This window comes from Astatotilapia calliptera, chromosome 3 (genome assembly GCF_964374335.1).
Source record: "Astatotilapia calliptera chromosome 3, fAstCal68.1, whole genome shotgun sequence".
Taxonomy (NCBI): domain Eukaryota; kingdom Metazoa; phylum Chordata; class Actinopteri; order Cichliformes; family Cichlidae; genus Astatotilapia; species Astatotilapia calliptera.
Genome location: NC_137424.1, coordinates 43184071 through 43210689, shown reverse-complemented (window position 1 = coordinate 43210689; position 26619 = coordinate 43184071). Strand labels below are relative to the sequence as shown.

At 37.9% G+C, this 26619-nt stretch overlaps 1 protein-coding gene across 1 annotated transcript; it reads left to right on the top strand.

The window, feature by feature from the left end:
• On the top strand, positions 1 to 26619 carry LOC113013365 (basement membrane-specific heparan sulfate proteoglycan core protein-like). The gene is made up of 15 exons (XM_080295336.1): positions 1 to 37; positions 3392 to 3655; positions 4716 to 4997; positions 5845 to 6101; positions 7618 to 7909; positions 8762 to 9058; positions 11652 to 11918; positions 12832 to 13095; positions 13955 to 14221; positions 14907 to 15164; positions 16122 to 16407; positions 21437 to 21441; positions 24099 to 24619; positions 25067 to 25154; positions 25828 to 26619. Exons 1-15 carry the CDS (start codon positions 1 to 3, stop codon positions 26136 to 26138), a joined length of 3696 nt encoding a protein of 1231 aa, XP_080151462.1. The 3' UTR covers positions 26139 to 26619.

Below are 26619 nucleotides of genomic sequence, written 5' to 3'. Positions count from 1 at the left end.
ATGGGGCACTCTTTGCTCTGCATGATGGGCTTTTTCTGTAAGTACACGTCTGACATTGTTTGAACGGCAGCGATTAAAGAAAATGTTTCTGATCTGTGAGAATTACAGTGAGTCACTGCTTTAACCTGTTTACCTGAGAGCTGGAACAAAGCAGACTTGTGATTCTTTAAGTGTTTAAATGTTTGATACACTGCTGCTTTTTGCATCACTTATAGTTACACACTGTGTTACAACAGTTTGGATTTTTATGATTATTTTATTTTATTGTCAAACAGATTACTGGTTATTACTGTTCATCTTTAATAAAGTCTTACTTTATATTGTTTTTGATCTTGTCAGTTGTATAATGTCTGATGAGGTTTTATTCATTATTTTAGTGCTCAGTACTGTCATCTGTGGAAATGCTGAAGGTAAGAAATGATCTTTTTCTTCCTGTTCATATATGTAGCTGTTATGTCCTATAATGTGCTCAATAATATCCTCCCTGTGTTTACATGTTATCTTCTGCACAGACTCAATGCTTCTATTCAGCCTGTGCAGTTAAACATAAATGGCTTCAGTAAGCGCTCCATGTGGAGACTGTGGCGTTCTTCACAGCTTTTACTGATGTACCATTTGTACCACTTTCAGTCTGTAAAACTGTAACAACAAAACAGAGCAGGTACATTTAATCTCAGTGTAGATGCACAAATGTCACATGACCAATGCAAGATCATAACATTAACAATAAATGGACAAAGCCTGTCAAGTGACGTAAATACAAATACCACATGCTGACATGTTTTATGCTAACAGGCAAAACAAAGCACTAACAGTTAGCTTACAGTAGTAATGTAACAAACTTCACAGACCCACAAGAAGGACAGAGCACTAATATGTAGAAACAATCCATCATCTGCCCAAACTTACACTTTATCCCATCTCAAGAGCAGCAGATGCAGAACTATCACAGACACGGAGCTCTAGCCATTATTACTTGGCACTTCCGCTATTTAACCACTAGATGGCGGACTTTCACATTAACAGACCAGGAAGAAGTGTATTTGCTGAGCAATACTGCAGAATCATTTACTTACGGGATGAATAAATGTGACCCGTCATATAACAAACTTGAAACAAACTATATTTCAGGAATAACCTGAGGGACAAAATATTGTATATGATACAGCTCACACTCCACTGCATTTTAAAATACTAAAATGATCATATCAAGAGTGCAACCATGTGAGCAGATGTTTCACTCAGCTGCTATGCTTTACATTTACTAGAGTTTGTTTCCTTGAAACTGACTGATTTCCTTTTCATGCGTGTTTATTAGTTAATGCTAACAGATCACAGTTATGATTCACAAGATTGCACTTCTGCTGTGACAGATCCACAAGTGAATTTGGAGAGTTTTCTATAAGTAGAGGGTTCATAAACCCTGCGCTCAGGCTTACAGGCTCAGGCTTTTTCTCACGCTTAGAACAAACCACCAGGTGGCGTATTACTCACTCATTTAAGTGACGTTATTCTGCTGGTGGTGGTTATGTCAATAGAAACCAGGCTCACCTGCTCCCAGACATTTCAAACTATTTACAAAACAATCAGCTGTTCTGCATTCAATAAGATGCCACAAATTATTTGTGCCACTCCAAAAAAATAACTTCTGTCCACTATAAAGGAGAACATCACAGCCTGATACCTGCAGGTCTGACAGCAGCAGGTGTATCACTCCTGTTTTCTACCTGGAGACAGCAGTCGCCTTATTGTTCTCACACACAATACAAAACTATCCACAACACTACACACTAACTACACAAGACAACACTATCTACATGCTCCAAACACGCTAAACGTCACAAATCTCTCACATCTTATAACTCTCTCTCTCTCTCCCTTTTTTCTGCTCTTTCTCTTTCTTTCTCTTTCTCTCTCTGTCACTCCTAAAACTTCCCCCTCTTCCTAAACAATCACATGTCATATTGCCATATCAATTTGTCATTGGTCGACATTGTACATTTTCCCACCAACAGGAACGGGCTGTTTTTTTGTTTTGTTTATTTTTTGCTCATAAGCACAGAGTGCTTGCTAGCGCTGTCCTTAGACAGTAAATGTGACGAAAGTATTCAGGAAAAAAACACAGCATATATATTGTTTATCATGACTCTGGTTTTACGTGGCCTATCAACACAATTTAAAAACTGGTTTATATCACCTTCTTGCTTTGGCATCTTGAAGTGGTCATGTGATTGGCTTACCACGACTACTTTATTCTTCCGCAGTCAAACAGCAGCACTCATGCAATTGTTTTGCCACCTGAGCTTCAGGTGTTGTGGCAAAAAGTGATTGCTGTCTATGGGAGAGCGCAGCTGCTTACGTAGACAGCTACTTGCGTGCAACTGATATAAGATGCCGTAAGCTGAAGACAGCTTCAACCGTCTGTCTGTTACGTCGTTACTTATAATGCCGTTATTGCCATCACTGCTCACATTTGCAGTAGGAAAGAAAACCGCAGCTGGAACATCTGTGTGGCAGATGTTGTGGGTTTCTTCTTCTTCCACTAAAAGGATCACAATAACAACCTCATATTTTTCTAACTTACAAAACTTAAAATCAAGGCCACTCTGAAAGCTGACACCACACCAGCAGGGGGCAGTGTAACTCTGACCTCTCATGGACTGTGCAGACAGAATCTGATTTCAGAAAAAACCCATCTGACAATGAGATCATCTCTTTGAGCTCTAAGTGCAATCTCTATATCTGATAGAGTCGTCTACACCTGCAGAGGAAGGAGAAGAAACACAAATTAAAAGCGAATCATTCGTCATTCAGGAAACTGATGAGTTTAGATATTTTTTCCAAGTTTAAAATGGCCTTCTCCGAATTATGGAGTGAATCACTGTTCAAACCAGTACTTAGAAAACTAAATATGTCAAATTAATAATTATTAGGCTCAGTGCGTCCTCAATGAAAACAAAACTTGTTTTTCAAGTCAAATTGTCACTAGAATACAAAATTATGATTCCCATTAACAATAGCAATAAAACCAGGACAAATATTTATAATGATTTTAGATTTCTATAATTCTGTTTATGTTATATTATTTTATTATTTTATTTTATTTTGTTTCTACCAGAGGGTGCTGTGACACCATCAGCGTCTCTATTTCCCAAGGCCTTGTATCAAAACGAGCTTCATGTACTGACTGTGTATTAGCATAAATCTGTGCATAAATCTATCCAGTGAACATTTTATGCACCAATCATTATGTTTTAATGATTGGAAACTAATTTAAAAACTGAAGTTATTTGTACTTTAACAACTGCTGGCTGTTTTGTTGTGACTCTACTCTAATGTCGTGAATTTTTATGTTTCTCTTTTCCTAACTGGATCATTGTTATGTGACCAGTTCCCATTAAGCCCACTGTGACTGTGGAGCCATTCTGGCCTCAGATATACAGCGGTGAGACAGTCACTGTCAGATGTGAGATTCATGGAGGTGAAGCAGCTCAGTGGACGTATGAATGGAGTCCAGACAAGTTAAACACACCTCCAACATCTAATGAACACAAAATTACAGTTACTGAGTCTGACAGTGGAGGATACAGCTGCTTAGGTGGAAGAAACTCCTCCTGGACAGAGTGGAGTGATGTCATCACATTGAGAGTAATAGGTAAGTTGGACACATTTCTCTCATTTTAATTCCAAAAAGATTGCAAAATAATTTCCACAGTACTGTGCGTTTCTTTTTTTAGTTTGATATCTAAAGTCATGCACAACAGCTTTTAATGTTATTATGTTAATATTAAGTAATCACTCAGGGTAAAAACGAGAAAACAAATTGTTTCTTACATGAAAAAAATAAATGCAAATGTAATTGTCCCAGTTTCTTCATGTCTGTGGCTGCAAACACACAGTTTTCACCACTATTTCAAAATTGAATGAGAGCTGACATCCTGCAGCTAAACTCTCTCCTCGGCTGAACATTTGCTGCCATCAGCTTCTTCTCTGCTGGAAAGTTTCAAGACAATAACAACAAAATAGAATTCAAAAAAATAGAAAATAGAAAACAAATGAAGCCATTTGTTTATCTTATCACAAAATAATTTATTTCGTGATAAGATAAAGACATGTGATCATTTAAAGACACAGACACTCGTTTACATGTTTTTATTTCTTCACACACAGATGACTGAAACAGTCTCTTTACTGGCTTTGGAAAAAATCAGTTGAATAACTGCAGACCGTACAGAACTCAACTATATTACTGTTTTGTCCTCTGTAATGGGCTGAGCCCTGACATGAAATCACAACCAGCCACAGAAACAACTTTTCTATATGGAACCAATGTTTTGATAATTCCACAGATTTATAAACACAACTTTAAGAGCAAAACACAGAGAGCTGTCTACACAAAGAGTTAACTCTCTTTGTGGAACAGAAAACTCAGTTTCCCTCATTTCAGGATTATTTGTATGTTTGTTTTCATTCACTCTGGTAGATTCTAAATATCATCAAATTACCTGTGTGTGTTTTTTTAAACAAACCTCCTGAAAGTTGATTTTCAAGGGAAATTGTCACCAGAATGCAAAATTACGACTACCATTAACAAGAGCAAAAAAAAACCCCCAGGACAGCTTTAATGATGATTTGATATTTGTATAATTCTGCTATTGATTTTCAAATCAAACTCACAAGTCAATCTCCTAATCATATATTTTTTATTTAAACAGCTCCTCCTGAGCCCACTGTGACCCTGCAGCCATCCAGGACTCAGATATACAGCGGTGTGATATACAGAGGTGAGACAGTCACTGTCAGATGTGAGATTCATGGAGGTGAAGGAGCTCATTGGACGTATGAATGGAGAGCAGCCAAGTTAAACACACCTCCAACATCCAGAGAATACACAATCAGCAGTGCTACTGAGTCTGATGGGGGAAGATACAGCTGCCGGGGCAAAAGAGACTCGTCCTGGACAGAGTGGACTGACAACATCACATTGACTGTATTATGTAAGTGGGATTCACTCATTTAAATTTATCTTGCACAATGTTTCATCGAAGAACACAACAAAATACTTTGTCTTTCAACAAACCTCAAGCTTTTGGTTTTTATTTGAATATCTAAATATTAAATCTGATGTACAACAGCTTTTAATGTAATTATAATAATACACAGCAATCACTCACAGTGAAACATCTGGAGATAAAAACATATAGTAAATTACCTGATTCAATTAGTTTAATACATTTTTTTAATTGTCACGCTCCTGGGTCTTTTGACCCAGTGTTCAGTGGGTTTTCTAAGTTCATTTGTTTATTAGTTTCCCCTTGTGTTTTCAACCCCTGCGTTAAGTCTCCCTTGTCCTTATGTGTTTTGTGTCTGCATGTCTTTTGTTGTCAAGTTCACGTTGTCATGTCTGCGTTTCATTATGTTTCCTGTTTTATTTTGAAAAAGGTCCTATGTTCCTGTGTTTAGTGTGTTTAGTTTTGCACTTCCCCTTTGACGTCGTTATGCTCATGTTTCAGCTGTTTGTCCATGTGTTGCCACTTCTCCTGATCACCTCGTGTGTGTATTTAAGTCCTCCGTCTTCCTGATGTGTTCAGCGTTGCGTCCTCCCTCATATATGTCTGTGTGTTGTGTTTGCCATACCTACCAAGTTTATTTTGAATTGCCAACGTTAGTTTAATTTTTCCAGTGTTCAGCAATAAAGCTCCCATTTTGAGTTTCAGCCTGGCCTCTACGTTTGAGTCTGCATTGTGGGTCCTTTCATGCCTCCCTCCACACAGACCGTGACATTTATTGTTGATTTTCAAGTGAAATTATCCATCTGTTAATGATATATTTTTGTTTGACCAGCTCCTTCTAAGCCCACTGTGACCCTGCAGCCATCCTGGACTCAGATATACAGCGGTGAGACAGTCACTGTCAGCTGTGAGATTCATGGAGGTGAAGGAGCTCAGTGGACGTATGAATGGAGTCCAGACAAGATAAACACACCTTTAACATCCAGTGAATACAGAATCACAGTTACTGAGTCTGATGGTGGAGGATACAGCTGCCGGGGCAGAACAGACAGGTTCTTCACAGAGTGGAGTGACATCATCACACTGACCGTATCATGTAAGCTGGACATATTTCACTCTTTTTAATTTACATTGCATGATGTTTCATCCAATGACACAACAAAATATTTTTAATATCAATACTTTCAATAATATTATTTTTTTTAGATTAATATCCAAATGTATCTGGAAGGCAAAACGATTTCCACATGTGGATTCTATTGCTGCAGTTCCATCAGGTCTTTTTTTTTCTTAGCATTTTTACATTAAATCCTCGAGCTTTCAGGTTTGACCAAAATGTAGTTGAATTATATCAGACGCTGGTCTGCTATTTCAGCCTTTCTCATTACAGCTTTCTTTTGGATTCATGTTCAAGATGACATTTTGAAATTGATGAAAACATAGTAGTTGTAGCACTCTGCCACTTGTCCCTTGCACCACACCCCCAAACACACACAAGTAGAGAGCTTTTGGATTCTGTTCTCACTTTTTATTTCTATTTCCGCACACACACACACACACACACACACACGCTGGAGCCATTTGCTCCATTCTGCTCCACTCTGACTCTCAGTCTCAGTCTGACTCTCCTCCTCCAGACACGTGCAGCTACTAAAATAAGGGAAAAGGTCATTAGTGCGGCTGGGATCAGCTGTTTCTGCCACCCACCCCTGATACTGTCCCCTCAACCTGCTGCTCCACCCCTGTCCTGCAACTGAGCTCCAAACCACACCCACCACAGGTGTTCATGAGTCTCACCTTCAATGACACAAGAAGAACCTCTAATGTAGAACAGCTCCATATGTGGATCAGCTGTTTATGGAACATTAGTGAGAGTTACCTTGATCTGCTGCTGATGAAGTTTTTAGTAAACTTGTGATTTTTGTTGAGCCCACGTGCTTGATGTTGTAAACAGTTTCCTGTGACATGTTTACATTCCTGATTATCTTTTTAAAAGTTTGTATGAATTGACTGGTTCAGAAAAGTTTGGACTTGGACTATAAAATTACAAACAGATTTTGGCAAAACTACTGTTGTGTTCAGCACAATAGAGTCAGTCTGATCCTGCTCTCCTTATATGTCCTTAGTATTGGACATGTAATGGAGACACATGGTGCATCTTCTTATTTTGCATATGCTTATGACACAAAGATATGCTGTACTTAGACCATGTGACCCTGGCATGTTGAGTTCTCTTAATGACTGATGACTTTGAGGCTCAAACTGAATGTGAGCTAATGTCCTCCAGCTAAACTCGGACAAAGCTTTAAATGTTGTCACTGAATCTCCTCGGCTGAACACATGCTGAACACATGCTGAACACATGCTGCCATCAGCTGCTGCTCTGCTGGAAAATGTCAAGGCAATAACAAAAAAAGTAGAATTTGAAGAAACCTACATTTCAGACTCATATGACATCAGAAATGCATCTCTTTATCTCTTTAAGTAATAATCAACATGTCAGAACTTTTTATTGCAAGTCATATTTCCAACAGGATGCAAAAATATTATTCCCATTAACAAGAGCAAAAAAGGCAGGACAGCGTTAAATTTGTATTTCTGTAAGCCTGCTCATGATATATTTTTAACAGCTCCTCCTAAGCCCACTGTGACCCTGCAGCCATCCTGGACTCAGATATACAGCGGTGAGACAGTCACTGTCAGATGTGAGATTCAGGGAGGTGAAGGAGCTCAGTGGACATATCAATGGAGACGAGACCGGTCAAACATACGTGAAAAATCCAATGAATACACAATCAGCGGTGCTACTAAGTATGACAGTGGAGGATACAGCTGCATAGGAAGAAGGGGAAATTTCTACACACAGTGGAGTGACATCATCTCATTATCTGTATCATGTAAGTTGATCACATAACAGGATATTTTAATGTTAATTTATTTCACACATTTTATACAAAATAACAACAAAAGTAGTGTGAATTAATTTTTAATGTAACAGTAATCATTCACAAAAATATATATTCAGTAAATTTGATGAAAAATGAAAAACAGATGTAATGATCCCAGTTTCTTCACCTCAGTTGTTGCACATGCTGAGTTTTGATCAATGCAGCTCAGTGTCATGATGCAGATCTTTTCTTTTAGCATTTTTCTTTTTCTAATTCCTCAAACTTTCCATTTGACTACAATTTGGCCTCATTTTAGGAGAGACTGCTCTGCTACATTAGCCTTTCTCTAACTGCTCGTATGTTTACTCATAGCAGCAGTTTTGTTTTGTTTTTTACTTTATTTATCTTTACACTTTCCAAATTAAACATCACGAGTTTTGGGCAAAATAAGAAATTAATTTTACTCTGAATGAAGATTATTTTCTGTAAAACTGAACTCAGATAAATGTTTTTACAAAGGTTTTGTGTAGTTTTGACTTTGTTGCTACATGAAGACTTTGTATTTCACCATTTATGAAACAATAATCACTTCATGAGAGCAGAGCATTTTCCAGCTTTGAATCCATCACTAGAGGTTTAACAGCATTGTTAGCAAACAAGAGCTAACTGACGACTCACGGATTATATGTTCATAAATGTCTAAATATGTAAATATGAAGATGTAGAAATAAATAAATTGTTGAATATAAAGATCATTAAATTACCTGGTTTAATTTATTTATTAAAAAGTAACTTTTTGATTATTGATTTTGAAGTCAATTTATCATTGTTCTAATGATATATATTTTTTTATTTGAACAGCTCCTCCTAAGCCTGCTGTGTTCCTGCAATCCTCCTGGACTCAGATATACAGCAGTGTGATATACAGCAGTGTGATATACAGCGGTGAGACAGTCACTCTCAGATGTGAGATTCAAGGAGGTGAAGGAGCTCAGTGGACGTATCAATGGAGACGAGACCGGTCAAACATACGTGAAAAATCCAATGAATACAGAATCAGCAGTGCTACTAAGTCTGACAGTGGAGGATACAGCTGCCGGGGTAAAAGAGGTTCCTCCTGGACAGAGTGGAGTGATATCACCAAATTAACTGTATCATGTAAGTTGGACATATTTCACCCTTTTTTATTTATATTGCACAAAGTCTCATCAAAAACACAACAAAATACTTTGTCTTTCAATCTTTCACACATTAATTTCTGTAAAACTGAACTGCACGTCTTTGGACTGCAGGAGGAAGCCTTTAGACCCACACAGACACACGGGGGAACATACACACAGTGCACTTAAACAGCTCCTCCTGAGCAGTGTTGCCCCAGAAATGCTTTTTGGCATCGAAAAACAAAATTGCTGAATCCGACATCTCACATGATGAAAACCTTACCTGCTTATGATGAACTCTTTCTGAGCTTTATTAATCATTTGAGACCAAGTTATTTACAAACGTGTTGCTAAAGGTTTACAGAAAAACTTAAGATCACAGTTAAGTAAGCTTATGTTAGGAACAAAAGGACATCTCTTTGTTTGATGGAGATGAAAATTATGAACTTACAGCAGGCTGAATTCAAAGATACCTCACAAATCAAAGTGTAAAAATGATGTGGCTAATCCATTTCGCTGAAATGTCAGTGGAACAACTCCAAATGGTATTCAGTACGGCCGTCACATGCCGGCACTCAGACATTCAAAAGGTCGAATTTCTTGTAAGAAAACAACTTCAGATAATTTATATGTGATTCAAATTCATAACCTGTTTAACTTTTCTTTTGTTGTAGCCCTCTGCAGTTCCAAGAAACAACATTTAGGCTACGTCCGAAAATGCTCTGAGTCCACACTGGCGTTTTCAGTCGTTTTCACAGGGTTGTGCGTCCAACGGCCCAAAATGAACTGAACTTCCAAAACAGAGCTACCTAGATCACTTAAATTACACAATTGAAAGCATATGTGTATTGTTTGTGTATTTATACACAAGCACTCATATATATTCAAATAATTTAAACAAAAATATTCATTTACCTGTTACTACCACACACCAAATCCGGTCGTTGGTACTTCCTGGCTTGTGTAGCCTCTACGTAACAAAAGCTCAACACTGCGCCCAGCATCCTGGAGACCTTCTGTTGTCTTTTGTACGTGTTTTGAAGTTTGTACGTGTTTTGAAGTTCGTACGTGTTTTGAAGTTCGTACGTGCTTTGTCTGTAGGGGCCACCGTAAATATACTTTTACTTATTCACTCCACATAAAATGTAATAAATAAATCATAATACAAAAACCAACTATTCACATTTCAACTTTTAACTATTTAAATTCTCAGCTTTTTTCCTTTTAAACAAATTTAAAATGAAACAACACAAAACACTGCAAACCACAACACAATTAAATATAAATTAAAATATGAAAACAAAAAGAACATGCATATCCTCTGTCACATAGGCCTGCATGAATAAACTTTCTAAATCCTTTATCATCTGCAACTGAAAATAGTTGTGGATGATTACTATACCTTTCTAATGTGACGTTGTTGTCCCTGGCTCTTTCTCTGTCTCTCCCTCCTGCTCTGTTCCTGTGCTACTGAGAGTGTAACTACCGCCCTTCCCCCCTCTTCCCAGCGCAAACCACAAGGCTCGCCTGCGGAGCAAAGCGGAAAAAAAGTGCCTGAGAGAAAGAAAAAAACACGGCTCCCGGCTCGCGTCGTTCACGTCAAAGTTCCGGCTCTAAGAGTTTACAACATAGGACACATATTCAACAGGTCAATATTGATAGATACTTTATTGATCCCACAAAGGAAATTGTTGTGTTAGAGCAGCATGATAAAAAGTGAAAGTAGTAAAGTCTACTATAAACAACAAAGTTTCACAATAAAATAAAAGTGCCAATGGGGCCTGGTGTGGGGCCTTACACTATGAGACAGCGCAGAAATTTTTATATTTACAGTGAAAAAAATGAATAAAATAAAGTTTGTTAAAAACAGTAAAAGTAAGGCTCATATTGTGTAAGACAGAAATGCAAATTGCATTAATAACTAATATGTTTGGGATTTTATGAAGGGTTATTATACAGCTTTATAGAAAACGGTAGGAATGATGTATTGAAGTGTTCTTTATGGCAGCGTGGTTGAATCAGTCAGAGGAGCTCTGGTGCCTCTGAAGTGGGGCCCCCCAGCAGACAACAGTAAAATAGACACACTTGTTACCACAGACTGGTAGAAAATCTCCTACATCTTGCTCCACACATTAAAGGATCTGAGCCTCCTTAGAAACTAAGATCTCAGGTTATTCAGAAGGATAACAGCCAATTGACAACTCTGGATTATATGTTCATAAATGTACAAATATGCAAATGTGAAGATGTAGAAATAAGTAAATAGTGGGATATTTGACTTTTAAAAGTATTTATGCAATGTAAAATCTGAGAAACTGAAGCTGTTTACATGATATTGTGTGTTTATGTGTTGATGTTCAGTCTCACAGTTTAGTTTTGTGCACACCTGGTTGTTTCCAGTCACTCTGCTGGTAGATTCTAAATATCAGTAAATTACCAGGTTTAATCTGTTTGTTTTTATTAAAGTTTTTTTTGTTGATTTTCAGTCAAATTGTCACTGGGATGAAAAAAATGTGATTACCACTAAAACCAGGAAAGCTTCAATTATCATTTTATATTTCTATAAGTCTGATGTTATTTTTTATGAACAGCTCCTCCTAAGCCCACTGTGACCCTGCAGCCATCCTGGACTCAGATATACAGAGGTACCACAGTCACTGTCAGATGTGAGATTCAGGGAGGTGAAGGAGCTCAGTGGACGTATGAATGGAGAGGAGGCCAGAAAAACATACGTGGAACATCCAGTGTATATACAATCAACAGTGTTAATGAGTCTGATGGTGGAGGATACAGCTGTCGGGCCACAAGAAGCTCTTCCTGGACAGAGTGGAGTAATAGCACCCCATTGAGAGTAATAAGTAAGTTGGACATATTTCATACATTTTGATTTATACTGCAGTGTTTCATCACCTCAACCAAACACGTTATCTTTCAACAGCACTGTAGGTTTATGTTGTTGGTTAGTATCAAAAGCAGTTTAAAATATTTTTTAATGTCATTATTAAATATTTAATAATCGCTCTGAAAAATATTTTGTTATTTTGATAGAAGAATTCACTCAAAACGTAATAATCCCAGTCTGTCCCATCTTGACCTCATGGCTGCACATGTGGAGTTTATCACTGCAGATCAGTTACTTCCTTTGTTTTTAGCATTTTTACATTAATTCCTCGACGTTTCAGGTTTGGCTACAATATAACCTCATTTTATTAGAGACTGTTCTGCTACATTACAGATTCCACTTAGATTCTTTCATGTAATTGTTGTTCATGGAATCAATTAATTTTTTTCAAATAAATGAAAAATAAAGGTTGTGATGAGGTCATCATGTGAAACTGGTACAATTCAGTTCATGGAAAATCAGTCAGAGCCACAAGAACCTGTTTGTTATACAATAACTACAAGTGTGACACACTCCAATGTCCCAAATCAGCAACTGCACCAGTTTCACATGATGACCTCATCAGAACTTTTAGAAAACGTTTCTCGCACTGTAATTTCTTCCAGTCTTCTTAATCTGCTGTCAACTCATGAAAAATAATCTGTAACTTTTGGAATCTGAACAAAAGATGATAACTGTGCAAAGTAAATACTGCAGACTTTGTAAAAAATGTTGTGTTACAGTTTGAAATTGTTATGTTGTGACTTTGTTTTAAAGTTTAAACTGTTTGTCTGTGAATCATTTGCTTTGCAGTGACTCTACTCTTATGTTATAAACAGCAGAGTTTTCATGTCTCTCTTCTCCTAACTGGATCATTCTTATGTGAACAGTTCCCACTAAGCCCACTGTGACCCTGCAGCCATCCTGGACTCAGATATACAGCGATGAGACAGTCACTGTCAGATGTGAGATTCAGGGAGGTGCAGGAGCTCAGTGGACGTATGAATGGAGACGAGGCCAGTCAAACATACCTGAAACATCCAGTGAATACAGAACCACAGTTCCTGAGTCTGACAGAGGAGGATACAGCTGCCGGGGCAGAAAGGACTATTTGTTAACAGAGTGGAGTGATATCATCAGACTGACTGTATCATGTAAGTTGATCACACAACAGGACATTTTAATGTTAATTTATTTTACACATTTCATACAAAAGTACAACAAAATATCAACAAAAGTAAACAAAGTTTTAATGGAGTTATAAACAGTAATCACTCAAAAGAAAAATATATTGAGTAAATCTGATGAAAATGAAATATAAACTGTAATGATCCCAGTTTCTTCACCTCAGTTGTTGCACATGTGGAGTTTTCATCACTGCAGCTCAGTGTCATGATGCAGATCTTTAGTTTTAGCATTTTTCTTTTTCATATTCCTCAAAGTTTCCATTTGACTACAATTTGGCCTCATTTTAGGAGAGACTGCTCTGCTACATTAGCCTTTCTCTAACTGCTGGTATGTTTACTCATAGCAGTATTTATTTATTTTTTTACTTTATTTATCTTTACATTTTCCAAATTAAACATCTTGAATTTGGTGCAAAATAAGAATTTAATTTTATTCTGAATGAAGATTATTTTCTGTAAAACTGAACTCAGATAAAGGTTTTTACAAAGGTTTTGTGTAGTTTTGACTTTGTTGCTACATGAATACTTTGTATTTCACCATTTATGAACTAATAATCACTTTATGAGAGCAGAGCATTTTCCAGCTTTGAATCCATTGCTGGAAGTTTAACAGCATTGTTAGCAAACAAGAGCTAACTGATGACTCATGGATTATATGTTCCTAAATGTCTAAATATGTAAATATGAAGATGTAGAAATACGTAAATTGTTAAATATAAAGATCATTAAATTACCTGGTTTAATTTATTTATTAAAAAAAAAAGAACCTTTTGATTTTCAAGCCAAATATCAGTCTGCTAATGATATATATATATTTTTTGAACAGCTCCTCCTAAGCCCACTGTGACCCTGCAGCCATCCTGGACTCAGATATACAGCAGTGAGACAGTCACTGTCAGATGTGAGATTCAGGGAGGTGAAGGAGCTCAGTGGACGTATGAATGGAGACGAGGCCAATCAAACATACCTGAAACATCCAATGAATACAGAATCAGCAGCGCTGCTGATTTTGACAGTGGAGGATACAGCTGCCGGGGTAAAAGAAGTTCCTCCTGGACAAAGTGGAGTGATGTCACCAAATTAACTGTATTATGTAAGTTGGACATATTCAGTAGGTTTGATGAAAAATGAAATACAAACCTAATGATCCCAGTTTCTTCACCTCAGTTGTTGCACATGTGGAGTTTTCATCACTGCAGCTCAGTGTCATGATGCAGTTCTTTTCTTTTAGCATTTAGCAAGTTTCGATTTGACTACAATTTGGCCTCATTTTAGGAGAGACTGCTCTGCTACGTTAGCCTTTCTCTAACTGCTGGTATGTTTACTCATAGCAGCAGTTTTGTTTTTTACTTTATTTATCTTTAATTTGCCAAATTAAACATCTTGAATTTGGGGCAAAATAAGAATGTAATTTTTTTCCAGTCTAGTTTCGGTCAATATTTGACTATAAAAATTGTTTATACAATGTAAAATCTGAGAAACTGAAGTTGTTTACATGATATTGTGTGTTTATGTGTTGCTGTTCAGTCTCACAGTTTAGTTTTGTGCACACCTGGTTGTTTTCAGTCACTCTGCTGGCAGAGTCTAAATATCAGCAAATTACCAGGTTTAATCTGTTTGTTTTTATTAACATTTTTAATGTTGATTTTCAGTCAAATTGACACTGCGATGAAAAAAAAATGTGATTACCACGAACAAGAGCAATAAAACCAAGACAGCTTTAATGATCATTTCATATTTCTATAAGTCTGATGATGTTATATTTTTTATTTGAACAGCTCCTCCTAAGCCCACTGTGACCCTGCAGCCTCAGATATACAGCGGTGATACAGTCACTGTCAGATGTGAGATTCAGGGAGGTGAAGGAGCTCAGTGGACGTATGAATGGAGACAAGGCCAGAAAAACATACATGAAACGTCCAATGAATACAGAATCAACAGAGTTACTGAGTCTGATGTTGGAGGATACAGCTGCCGGTCCACAAGAAGCTCTTCCTGGACAGAGTGGAGTAATAGCGCCCCATTGAGAGTAATAAGTAAGTTGGACATATTTCACATATTTTAATTTATACTGCACAATGTTTCATCAACTCAACCAAACACTTTGTCTTTCAACAGCACTGTAGGTTTATTTTGTTGTTTCGGATAAAAAGCAGTTTAAAATATCTTTTAGTGTCATTATAAAATATTTAATAATCACTCTGAAAAAGATTTTGTTAGTTTGATGAAAAAAAATCAGTCCAAATGTAATAATCCCAGTCACTCCCATCTTGACCTCATGGCTGCACATGTGGAGTTTATCACTGCAGATCAGTTACTTCCTTTGTTTTTAGCATTTTTACATTAATTCCTCGACGTTTCAGGTTTGGCTACAATATAACCTCATTTTATTAGAGACTGTTCTGCTACATTACAGGTTACACTTAGATTCTTTCATGTAATTATTGTTAATGGCATTCAGTTATTTTAATTAATGAAAAATAAAGGTGTTCATGAGTGTCATAATATCTTTAATGATACGACAGCTAGGAGAACCTCCAGTGCAGAACAGATGCATTAGGGCATCAGTGGTTTAAGGTTCAGTTCATGAAAAATCTGTTAGAACCACTTGAAACCTGTTTGTTATACAATAACTACAAGTGTGACACACGCCAATGTCCCAAATCAGCAACTGCACCAGTTTCATCAGAACTTTTAGAAAACGTTTCTCGCACTATAATTTCTTCCAGTCTTCTTAATCTGCTGTCAACTCATGAAAAATAATCTGTAACTTTTGGAATCTGAACAAAAGATGATAACTGTGCAAAGTAAATACTGCAGACTTTGTAAAAAATGTTGTGTTACAGTTTGAAATTGTTATGATGTGACTTTGTTTTAAAGTTTAAACTGTTTGTCTGTGAATCATTTGCTTTGCAGTGACTCTACTCTTATGTTATAAAAAGCCATGTTTTTATGTTTCTCTTCTTCTAACTGGATCATTCTTATGTGAACAGTTCCCACTAAGCCCACTGTGACCCTGCAGCCATCCTGGACTCAGATATACAGCGGTGAGACAGTCACTGTCAGATGTGAGATTCAGGGACGTGAAGGAGCTCAGTGGACGTATGAATGGAGACAAAGCCAGAAAAACATACCTGAAACATCCAGTGAATACAGAATCACAGTTACTGAATCTGATGGTGAAGGATACAGCTGCCGGGGCAGAAGGGACTATTTGTTAACAGAGTGGAGTGATATCATCAGACTGACTGTATCATGTAAGTTTCATCCACATCATCTGCTATCAAAATAAGTGAAATCACTTGTTTTGCAGCTTTGTAGCGGTTTCTTTTGTGCTGTTAAGTAAAATATTTTTCTTTTATTCTGATAACAAAAAACTGTAAAAAGCAGCTTTTTATTCACAGTGAAGAGAACAAAACATATCAGAGTAACGTCTCTGCTGTGCAGCTCTAATACATGAAGTGCAGAACAAATGCTGAACCTGTTTCAGCTGCTCCACCACATCCACTAAGAACAACAGTAACATCCAATATTTTCTCTTCTGCATTTGTCTTATTTTTATTTTTTACCTGTTGCACCAACATATGATGCAGTTACTTCAGTTGTTTTTAACATGTTACCTCTTTTAAATTAATCTTAGAGGCTTTAGTTAAAGAGTCTGCTCTCATCAGAAACACACACTGCATCTTTTTCACTTAATGAACTCTGAACTGCAGACAACAATATGGCCTCATTTTATAGAGATTGACAGACCACGTGACTTTCACCCATTGCTTTGTGGGTACCCGTGGCAACAAAATCAAAACACTGCATCAAGCACTAGTATTTCCAGCACCGGTAATCATTAATTCTGCGGTTTTAATCCCTACTTGCATTTTATTTGCCCCAAAAACAGTTATGCACAAAACGACAGACAACACGGCAGGTCCGTACAAAGACAGACTTGACGAAAAGGCAAAAAAAAAAAAGGACAAGGAAAAAAAATCAAAGGAGTAAAAGGGTCAGACCCATACGAGCATACAGAGTGAAGTAAGGACGTTAGCGTGCTGCCCAACTTTCATCACGCACATTTTATTATTATATGGTCCTAAGTTTTAGCGCATACACTCACAAGATGTTTATTAACTTCAGCTCCCTGCAACAAGCCCAGGTCCAGTTTACTTTGGTGATTTGGACTATTCCATTTCACAGCTGTTGTTAAATTATTTTCCTCTATCTCCTGTACAGGCAAACGCAAACTATTTGTTGTTTCAGGTTGTAGTATTACACAACATTTTCGGATCTAATAGAAAAAAAATGAGTTTTTTGTAATTCATTCAATTTATTGTCTTTATTTATAACTGGTATTATTGTTTCATTCTATTATAGAATCTTACAAGAAAGATGCAAAATTGTATTCCATCATGCTTTATTAGCTGCTTCGCTGACAAACAAATCAACAATGCAAAAAAAAAAAAAACACAACATACTGGAAAACAGTTATTCATCACTTGATTGCTTCAATACAACCCTTGGGCACATATATGCGGGACATTTCGTGGCTGTTTTGATATCGCTCTCTCTCTTAACCGATCAAATCTCGCTGTGGTAGCAGCTTTAAACTCGGTATGACCAGGTTGATAGAAGGTGCCCAGTCTGGATCGCATTCCTGCATTTTGTAGACTGGTTTTCCTACAAAACACAACAAACATTAGCCCGCAAAGCCACAGTGAACAAAGCAGCGTAGCGCAACTAATTCAATTCAAATCAATATAAGACTTATTTGTAAACTACATCAACAATTATGTTATGATAAATTACGTAATAACTACAACAGAAGACCTACCTTTGTGGAAATGCTTGGAGCAGACTAACATGTGAGCTGAAGTCTTCCTGGACGTTATATTTGGTCTTCGAATGGCTGAAATCCAGGCCATCTGTCGCCTCTTTGTTGCATCGGAAACATGGCTGGAACAATTTCTCTTCCACGACGTAATCCGATAAAAAACTATCTCTTTACCCGTCGGCTTCTCGTGGCTGTCATGCGTCACTATACGGCTAAGCTACTCACGCAGAGAAGAACGGCTGCTGCTGCCATCATCATCCATCATCATTTCTGCTACACTGGCAGGGCTACGGGCCAGGACTCTCCTCTTCGGGTTCTTGGGGGATGTTGCTAGCTCCGGGTCCGATAACAGGCACCACACCCGCAGTAGATGTGCTGCTTGGTGTGAGGTCTTGCAGCAAGCTATCAAATATGGTGCATTTCTCGGCTTTTAAAAAAACGCTACGCTTCGCCAGGTGTTTCATCAGATTCGAGGTGTTACCTCCTTTGCACAGTATCAGCTTAAAGCACTTGTTGCAGGCTGCTGAGTTTGCATCTTTTGCTGTGAAGTACAGCCAGACTTTTGACTGCTTCGCCTTGGGCATTTTTAATCTGTAGCTCTGCTCTAAAAGAACGAACATACCTGGGCCCGCCTTCTATCCTTGGAAAGGAAAAATGACTGGCTAGAGTCCAAAGTGTATGACATCTTACGAATAAAAAGCACCAAAATAAAGCACCGAAATGTGCGCTGCTTTTCGATCTGATTACTACTGTTTATGTCAGAACCGATACCGGTACCGATCCCTAGTCCTTAGATGGCACCGCTCGGTCCTTGCAGCAGATTTCTACCAAAAAGATCGGCTGCAGGCTGTTTTTTTAAAGAAAAGAAAAAACAGCCTGCACACAAATCTGCGGAGCAATCACTTCTCTTGTAATAAAGCACATATTTCTACCGACTAATCTTCCCTGTATCCCATTTGTACAAATTTTAAAAAGTAAAATCAAATTCCTCAAAGTGTCTTTACATATCATACATCTATACAGTTCTTACTGGCCAATAACAATACATATATTATACATTTTAGTGCAAATCAAGTGAACCATGAAAAGTGTCTCATGCAAGCGCATTAGCCCAGGGAGCACATGTGGGTATGCTAGCATACTTCTCACAGGGCTAACACAGCTAAGAAATCCTTAACAGCTTCTGCAATCACATTTCCAACAAAACATCATATCCTGACCGATTTTATAACTTTGAAACCGGACTGTGAATCACAATTCAATTTGCATAATTTGAGACTCACCAGGATATTCTTCACACCAGGCACGTGCAGAGGGGGGGGGGGGCTAGAGGGGCTTGAGCACCCGCCCCTTTCCTGATGGGTGCCCAAAGTGCCCTTTTGATAAGGCAACTTTTTATAAAGAAATTATTATTATTTTTTATGTGTGTGTGGGTGCGGAGTCCTGTCTGTGCCCTTCAACAATAATATTTAACTATTAATCACAGTTTTGCTAAATAAAAGGATCTGGCTTGCATCAGTCACATGATCACATTTAACCAATGGTCGCCCTTGACGGCAGAACGCGCTGGTTACGAGCCGGGAACGAGCTCACAAAGAGCACGCGCATTTTTAGCGGTCCGGAGCTGTAGGAGAAACACAAGTTAACTCAGAGACACAGACTGATGCGATACAACCAGTAAGTAGGTGTACAGCGTACACTGTAGTGTATAGCACCCAGGAGTATTAGCTTATCACGTACACGTTGGTAAGCTGTCTTGTTGCAACTGACGAACTGAAACAAACGAGCGTGCTGTGTGTGCAACAGCGCGACAAACATTACCTGTCCTTTTATTAACTGCACAAGTAGTGCTGGTCATAGCTGCTGGCTACCTGTGTAAGGCTGTCATGGGTCTGTAGCTCTGTCACCGTTTTAGGGAACATATTTAGTTTTAAAGTAAGTTTCCGGGCTTTTCCTGCCTTTCTGGAGGGATTATATTTCACTAAAAAACGATCTAATATGCATGTCCACATAATTATGCATTATTATAATTATAATATATTTAAAAACACACGTTGTATTTTAAAGAACATACATTAAGAAGCAGATTATATTAAATTTATACTTTAAATAAGACAAAATTTGGATTTTACAGCAGTAAAATGATTGTATCTCTACAGTTTAAAAATGTAATAAGCTTTGCCCCTGCACAGAGTGGATAGTGAAACAAATGGAATCATCATAAATACATTATTTCATATTTATTACTTCCCCCTCCTCATTGCTTTATTATTGTAGCTCTAGTAATAAATAATAATGTATGGATTCTGGATCAGCACCATGATGCCCATAGTATATACAGTATTCTGAAGAAGGTCTAAAATGCCACTGTGTGTGCATGTGTGTGTTTTATTTAGATGTATTTTTAAAAAAAATATTACTCTTGATATAACATTGTCCAGACATGCCTGGTAAGGACATGAGGAGGAAACAGTAGGAGCTGTGTGAGGCTACTAAAGGCAGGGCTATAACATTTTTCTGTCATCATTTTATTATAGATTAAGTGCAAGAGTTGTTAGGTGTGGATAATTAGATTATAGTTTATTGCAATAGCAAGTTGTGCCTTGTTCTCACATAGACAGCAAGTGGAGAGTGATATATGAAATGATGGGAAGGAAGGAAGAAGAGAAGCAAAGAGTGATTCACAGGCAGAGCCTAAATTATTTCTCACAGTTTTTTGTTGCCTTATGGTTCCAAGCGCTGTCACCAATCTTTGCATTTTGTTATTATCTCTTGACACTTGTTTAATCAGCTACCATCTCTCCTGTGGACTTTTTAATGTCTACAGTCTCAGATCAACACAGCCCTGCCCTTCCCATATTAGATTCTTGATGAATGTGTGTTGTTGTTATTCAGCCTGGTTCAATGTGCCCCTTTTTAACTTTGAGCACCCGCCCCTTTAAAGCTCTCTGCACGGCCCTGCTTCACACAATACATTAACTCTGTAGCTCAACAGGATTGAAAGTTCCACAACAGCTTTGTGCATCTACAAAACAAAATCACTGCTCAAAACAAAGTTTCATGGAGCTCTTTTACCCATTAAACATAGTGCAATATACAGAGAGATGTACCTTGCTCCAGACAATATGGAGCACATATAATGCACACCTAGAGCAGAGCTGCGGTGCATTCAAGGTACATAGGAAAACTTATACTTAACAAAAAGTAAAACTTAAAAAAAAAACCATTTACAATAAAAATAACCATGGGTTACATAGACATTTACAGATAACTAGGACCAGAGTCTTTGTTCTCACCAGCAGTTTATACCTAGCTGCCCTAAAATAACAGATCAGGGTGAACTTTGAACTTGTTTTTGGGAAACAGAAGGCACGGAAATATACAAACAGTTTCCAGTTTACATTAATTTATGCATCCAAAAACCAGAGTAAAATAAATTTAAGTAAAACAACAATATAAATAAATGTCTCTCTCTCTGTCCAGTTCAAGTTAGTTTGACTCTTATCTGTGTGAACTACAAGTTAACCTGTGTTAGCGCCTTCAGGGTTAACCAGCTTTCTTTCAGCTGCTCTTCAAACTCTGATCAATATGAGCCGACTCAGTTTACTCACTAGACCTGCAGAGTGGCTGTTTAGGAATAATCAGTAACACAGTGAGTTACCAGTACAACACCAACACAATGAATGGAATTACAACACTGAAAGCACAAAATCAGCTGTCCACAGATTTACAGAGAAACCTTTCACAGTCACAGTCTGGTGTGGAATCAGTTCTTGGATTAAATCCTCTGTGTGTCGCAGTAACAGGGATTATGGTGGAGTCGTGTCACAGTTTAGAAGTGTGAGTCAGTTTCTCTGGAATATCAGTTGATCCATCAGGAATCCAGGGGTTTTGTTAAGGTCTTAAGGTCGGGGGCTCTAATCCACTGAACGGCTACCCTGAGGTACTCCTGAGCAAGGTACCATCCCTACACACTGCTCCCCAGGCGGCCAGTGGCTGCTAACTGCTTCACTGAGTGAATGGGTTAAATGCAGAGAGGAGTTTCCCCATGGGGATCAATAAAGTATACATTATTATTAGGAACAGAAGATTTCAGTGGAAGTTCAGATCTCCTAGAGGTGGATCATTAAGGTTCAGCAGTATCAGGTTTCAACGCCAAGATCTGCACTCGGCTAATTAACCTGGCCTGTTGTGCAACATAAACACTGAGGTCTTATTCCAGCATTCCTAACAGCTCAGCTGGAAATCACATCCAAATTGCTCCCTGTAATGTCAGCGTGCTTATTAATGTGGCCTAAAGACATCTGTGCACATCGACAGGAAATGTCAGCTTCCACAGCAAAAGAATATAAAACACACTTACTAGGTCTCATCTTAGCTATCAGAGGCTTCAACATCAGATTTAGTAAAGAACAAGCACATAGCATGCTAACTGACACCAAAGACAACCAACTGTGACTCACCAAATCCTCATTTAAACTGCATCAAACAGATTTTATCCACCAGGACTGAAGTTGGACACCATCACTGTCAAAGACTGGAAGTAAAAATGCATCTGTTTATTAGAGATGGCACGATACCACTTTTTTATGTCCGATACCGATATCATAAATTTGGATATCTGCCGATACCGATATGAATCCGATATAGTGTTTTTTAATCAACAAAACTGTTTTTTAAATATCTTGCTGCATTTTGTATAAGTTCATACTCAAGTTTAAAACAACAACTACACTAAAGCTATTCTGTTATACCTGTATCCAAAAAAAAATATTTCATAGTTCAGCAATACTGATCAATCTAATAAACTTAAACCTACACCATCCTCCCTATTCTGGTATTTTAAAGAGTACTTAGTGTAAATATTAAGCAATCTAACTAATAGGGTTCCAACTCCCAGCAACAACAAAAATAAATAAATAAAAAATAGGGAACCACCCCTCACGCTCCACCTCATGATGCTTAATCGACGTAATCAACCTTAATTTGATGCAGTGTGGGAAAAAAAATGCACAGAAATCAATTATTTTTCAAGAAATATTAAATAGATTCAACATCTTTCTTCAACAAAATTGCAGACTGCACAGATGGTACCTTCACAAAGGAAAAAGTACTATAGCTTACTAGGGTATATATATATATATATTAGACTTAATAGTTACTATATACAGTAATGGACTTCTATTCATTTTGCATCAAATTAAAACTTCGGCTGTCAGATAATTATTTATTAAAAGCTAGACATTTTAAATGAGAATAAGAAAGAAAAGTATGTCTTTGTGCCCCCTTTTCCCTGTTAATGCCCTATCGGCCCCCCTGGCTAAACTTTGCTAGATCCGCCCCTGCACAGTTACCAGCCGTCAGCTACGTAGAAAAAGATCCTCGAGTAGAAAGTAATATTAAATACATTCTAACAACAGCTTATCAAGCTTAAACGTGCTGCTGTTGTTCAGCCGCTGGTTTCCTCTTTCTGGTGCAAAGTGGGCCAAAAGCAAACAAGAGAGACGTACTCCCGACAGAAAAGCCGATCAGCTGATCGTTAAGCAGTTTCATGATTGAAGTAGCAGCAAGAAGAGGCAGTCGTTTGTTAAGCTTAACGCAGGAATGCTTTACAAACATTCAGAGATGGACTTACACACTTGCTTTACTTCTCTCGGGGATAACTTTGTCGGAGATGAAATGCCGGGTTGCTAGCGAAGCTCCAAATGCTATCCAGACCACCGACAGGTCCCGCATGCCACAGCCACTCTATCACGTGATGCATACTGCTCCGACTGCTAACGTTCTGGGGTGAGTTACGGCGTGTTGCAAGTTTTGTGAGGTGCTTTCGTGATATTTAATGGATCGGATTACATTTTTTATTTTTCTCCGATATCCGATCCAGTAATTTAGGTCAGTATCGGACCGATACCGATACGTAATATCGGATCGGTCCATCTCTACTGTTTATAACTTGCTCTCTTGTTGAATCTCTTCCCCTCACTCAGGTTTCTCCTGCTTGCTGTCATATTTTCTTTAAGCTGTTTGAACACTTTGTAAAATGTGTTTCTGTTCATAGACTGAGATTATTATTCTTTGTATAAACTGAGCTCACTGTTCAGAGACTGTACTACATGTTCACTGAGAGAAAATCTTTGTTGAACAGATGAACCCCGTCCTGTCCTCACTGTGTCTCCATCATGGCTGAGTCCTGGAGCCTCAGTAACTCTGAACTGTGAGGTTGAACATCTGTCTGCAGGATGGAGCTTCTACTGGTATAAAGCTGTTCCTGATCTATCAGAGAAATCCTCCAGTTATGAGCTGCTACCTGATGGCAGTGGGACTGCAAACAACTCCTACATCATTCATGGACAGACACACACAGCAGGATATGTGTGCAGAGCTGGAAGAGGAGACCCAGAGTATCACACTGATCACAGTCAACCAAAGTTTGTCTGGTCTGCAGGTCAGTTTGTTTCTCTCTGTCCTTTCAATGAGCTCATGTTAGCTCATCATTTTTATTCAACAACATTTAGACCATTAAAATCTCATCTCCATGACAACCATTTATGCCTGTGTACATTAAAACTCCCCAAAAGAAGAACTGAACTGAATATTTTCCTTTCTCTCTGTGATCAAACCAAACTGAATTTCTTTGTTTCCTTTTCTTATTTTTCAGTTTTTATTTAATGAGATAACATGAAAAACAAAAGACATCTATGAGATTTTAAATGTTTTGATATTTAAACTCATGTTTCTGTTTGTACTGATTATTTTTTCTTAGTGCACAGACAGGATTTACAAAGTTAAGAATCTTTGTTTAGTGCTCAGGTAGGTGTTCAGATAAAAAAGTCAAATATAGTTAATAAAGAAACAAAGATGTCAGCAGGCAGGTTAACAGCTCTGACAAATACAAGAGAAGCACTGACTACAGATGGACGCTAGAAGAAGACGTCACAAATAACAGCTGCTGTTATTGTTCATTTAAAATATACTTCAAAGGTTTTTAGTTTTGGTCCTGCTGCTGCAAAATATCTCACTGTAGAAGGAATCTGTGAAACAGACAATATCACAGAATTATGACAGAAACATTACAGCAAATGACTGAAGTGTGTTCAGAGTGATCTGTATCAGGTGGATGATGCTGAGAGTGATGACTCAAAGCTCATGATGTCACATGACGTGTACCAAGCTCTACATGAGCTGCCAGCAGATAAAGCATGTGGGTTAGATCAGCTTAAACATGTCAGTATTCGGCTCCTTTGTTTTCCATTGATTTGACTGTCTGTGTGATTCAGGGCTTGTTGTCAGTGTTGTCTGTTCTATTAGTGCTGATCAGGGTTAAAGCTAAAGTCCCGTGAATGATTTGCCTTTAACCTGAGCCAGTATGATTTGGAAACTTGTAGAAAGAATTCTGCTGACAGATTAAGCTCCAACGCCCCAGCTTAAAAGTTATGTAACCCATGATGTCACGCCTTTTATGCAAATATCACCATGTGTAATATCCACAGAAAATCTAATCTAAATGCTCAAATAAACCATTTCTACAACCACCGAACACAGCAAAAATAAGTGATGATTCAAAGAGCAGTTACATAAATGCCAAACAAACAAAACTGATCCAAAAATTCTCCAGACTCCATGTAATGATATAAACAAAGGCTAATTAGCTTCTGCAGCTTTTTGCTGCACACTTAGTTTCACCACGCGCCAACCAAGATTCACTGAACCAGCTGCATAAGAAGACCGCAAAAACGCTTCTGTTAGTCTGAGTCAAAGAGGGGATCAAAAATCATGAGAATCCTGGTTTACTGGTGTGCCATTCTAAAGTAAAATGGGGTGATAGCAGTCCTAACATCTGTGAGCTTTGTCTCTTCACTGCATGTTGTTTCCAGATGTTCATTCAGCAGCGTCTCTCACAGTGAGTCCTGACAGAGTGCAACACTTCACCTCTGACTCTGTCTCACTGACCTGTGAGGGAAACTTCACTGAGTGGAGAGTGAGGAAGTTCTCTGAGGATGGCCGACTCTCTGACTGTTGGAGAATGACTGGATCCACATGTAACATCAAAGCATCAAAGTCACATACTGGAGTGTACTGGTGTGAGTCTGGATCAGGAGAGTTCAGCAGTGCAGTCAACATCACTGTACAGAGTATGTTATTATACATTTACTTCTTGGATCTGAATGATTTAGACGTCACATGAACATTTGTCCCAGCTTTGCTCTATGTGAAGTAATTCTATGTGGCAACACAAACAAAACTGAGACAATTTTAGACAAAAAAGCATCAAAATATTCTTTGTTGTTGGTCTCATTTCACTCGATCTTTTCATGCTTTTCAAACATCACGTTTGTAAAAACTTGCACACAGTAATTTTATATTTTCTCTGTCAGAATAAAACTCTAAAGAGCTCAACATCTCTGTTATCACATTAGATGAACTTTTATTGTCTCCATTATTTAAATAACACAACTATACAAATGTTTACAATTTGTATATTTGACTCCTGCAGGGAAAATAAAGGGAGCATCCCAACTATATATCCAGCCCCCTTAATCAAATTTTGAATTTGGGATCTGAGCTTGACAGAAAGTTTGCAAAACCATGTAGCGATAACATAACAGATTCAACAATCTCCCTATAAAATGTAACATGATGCATTTATTTACTCCATGGACCCTCAG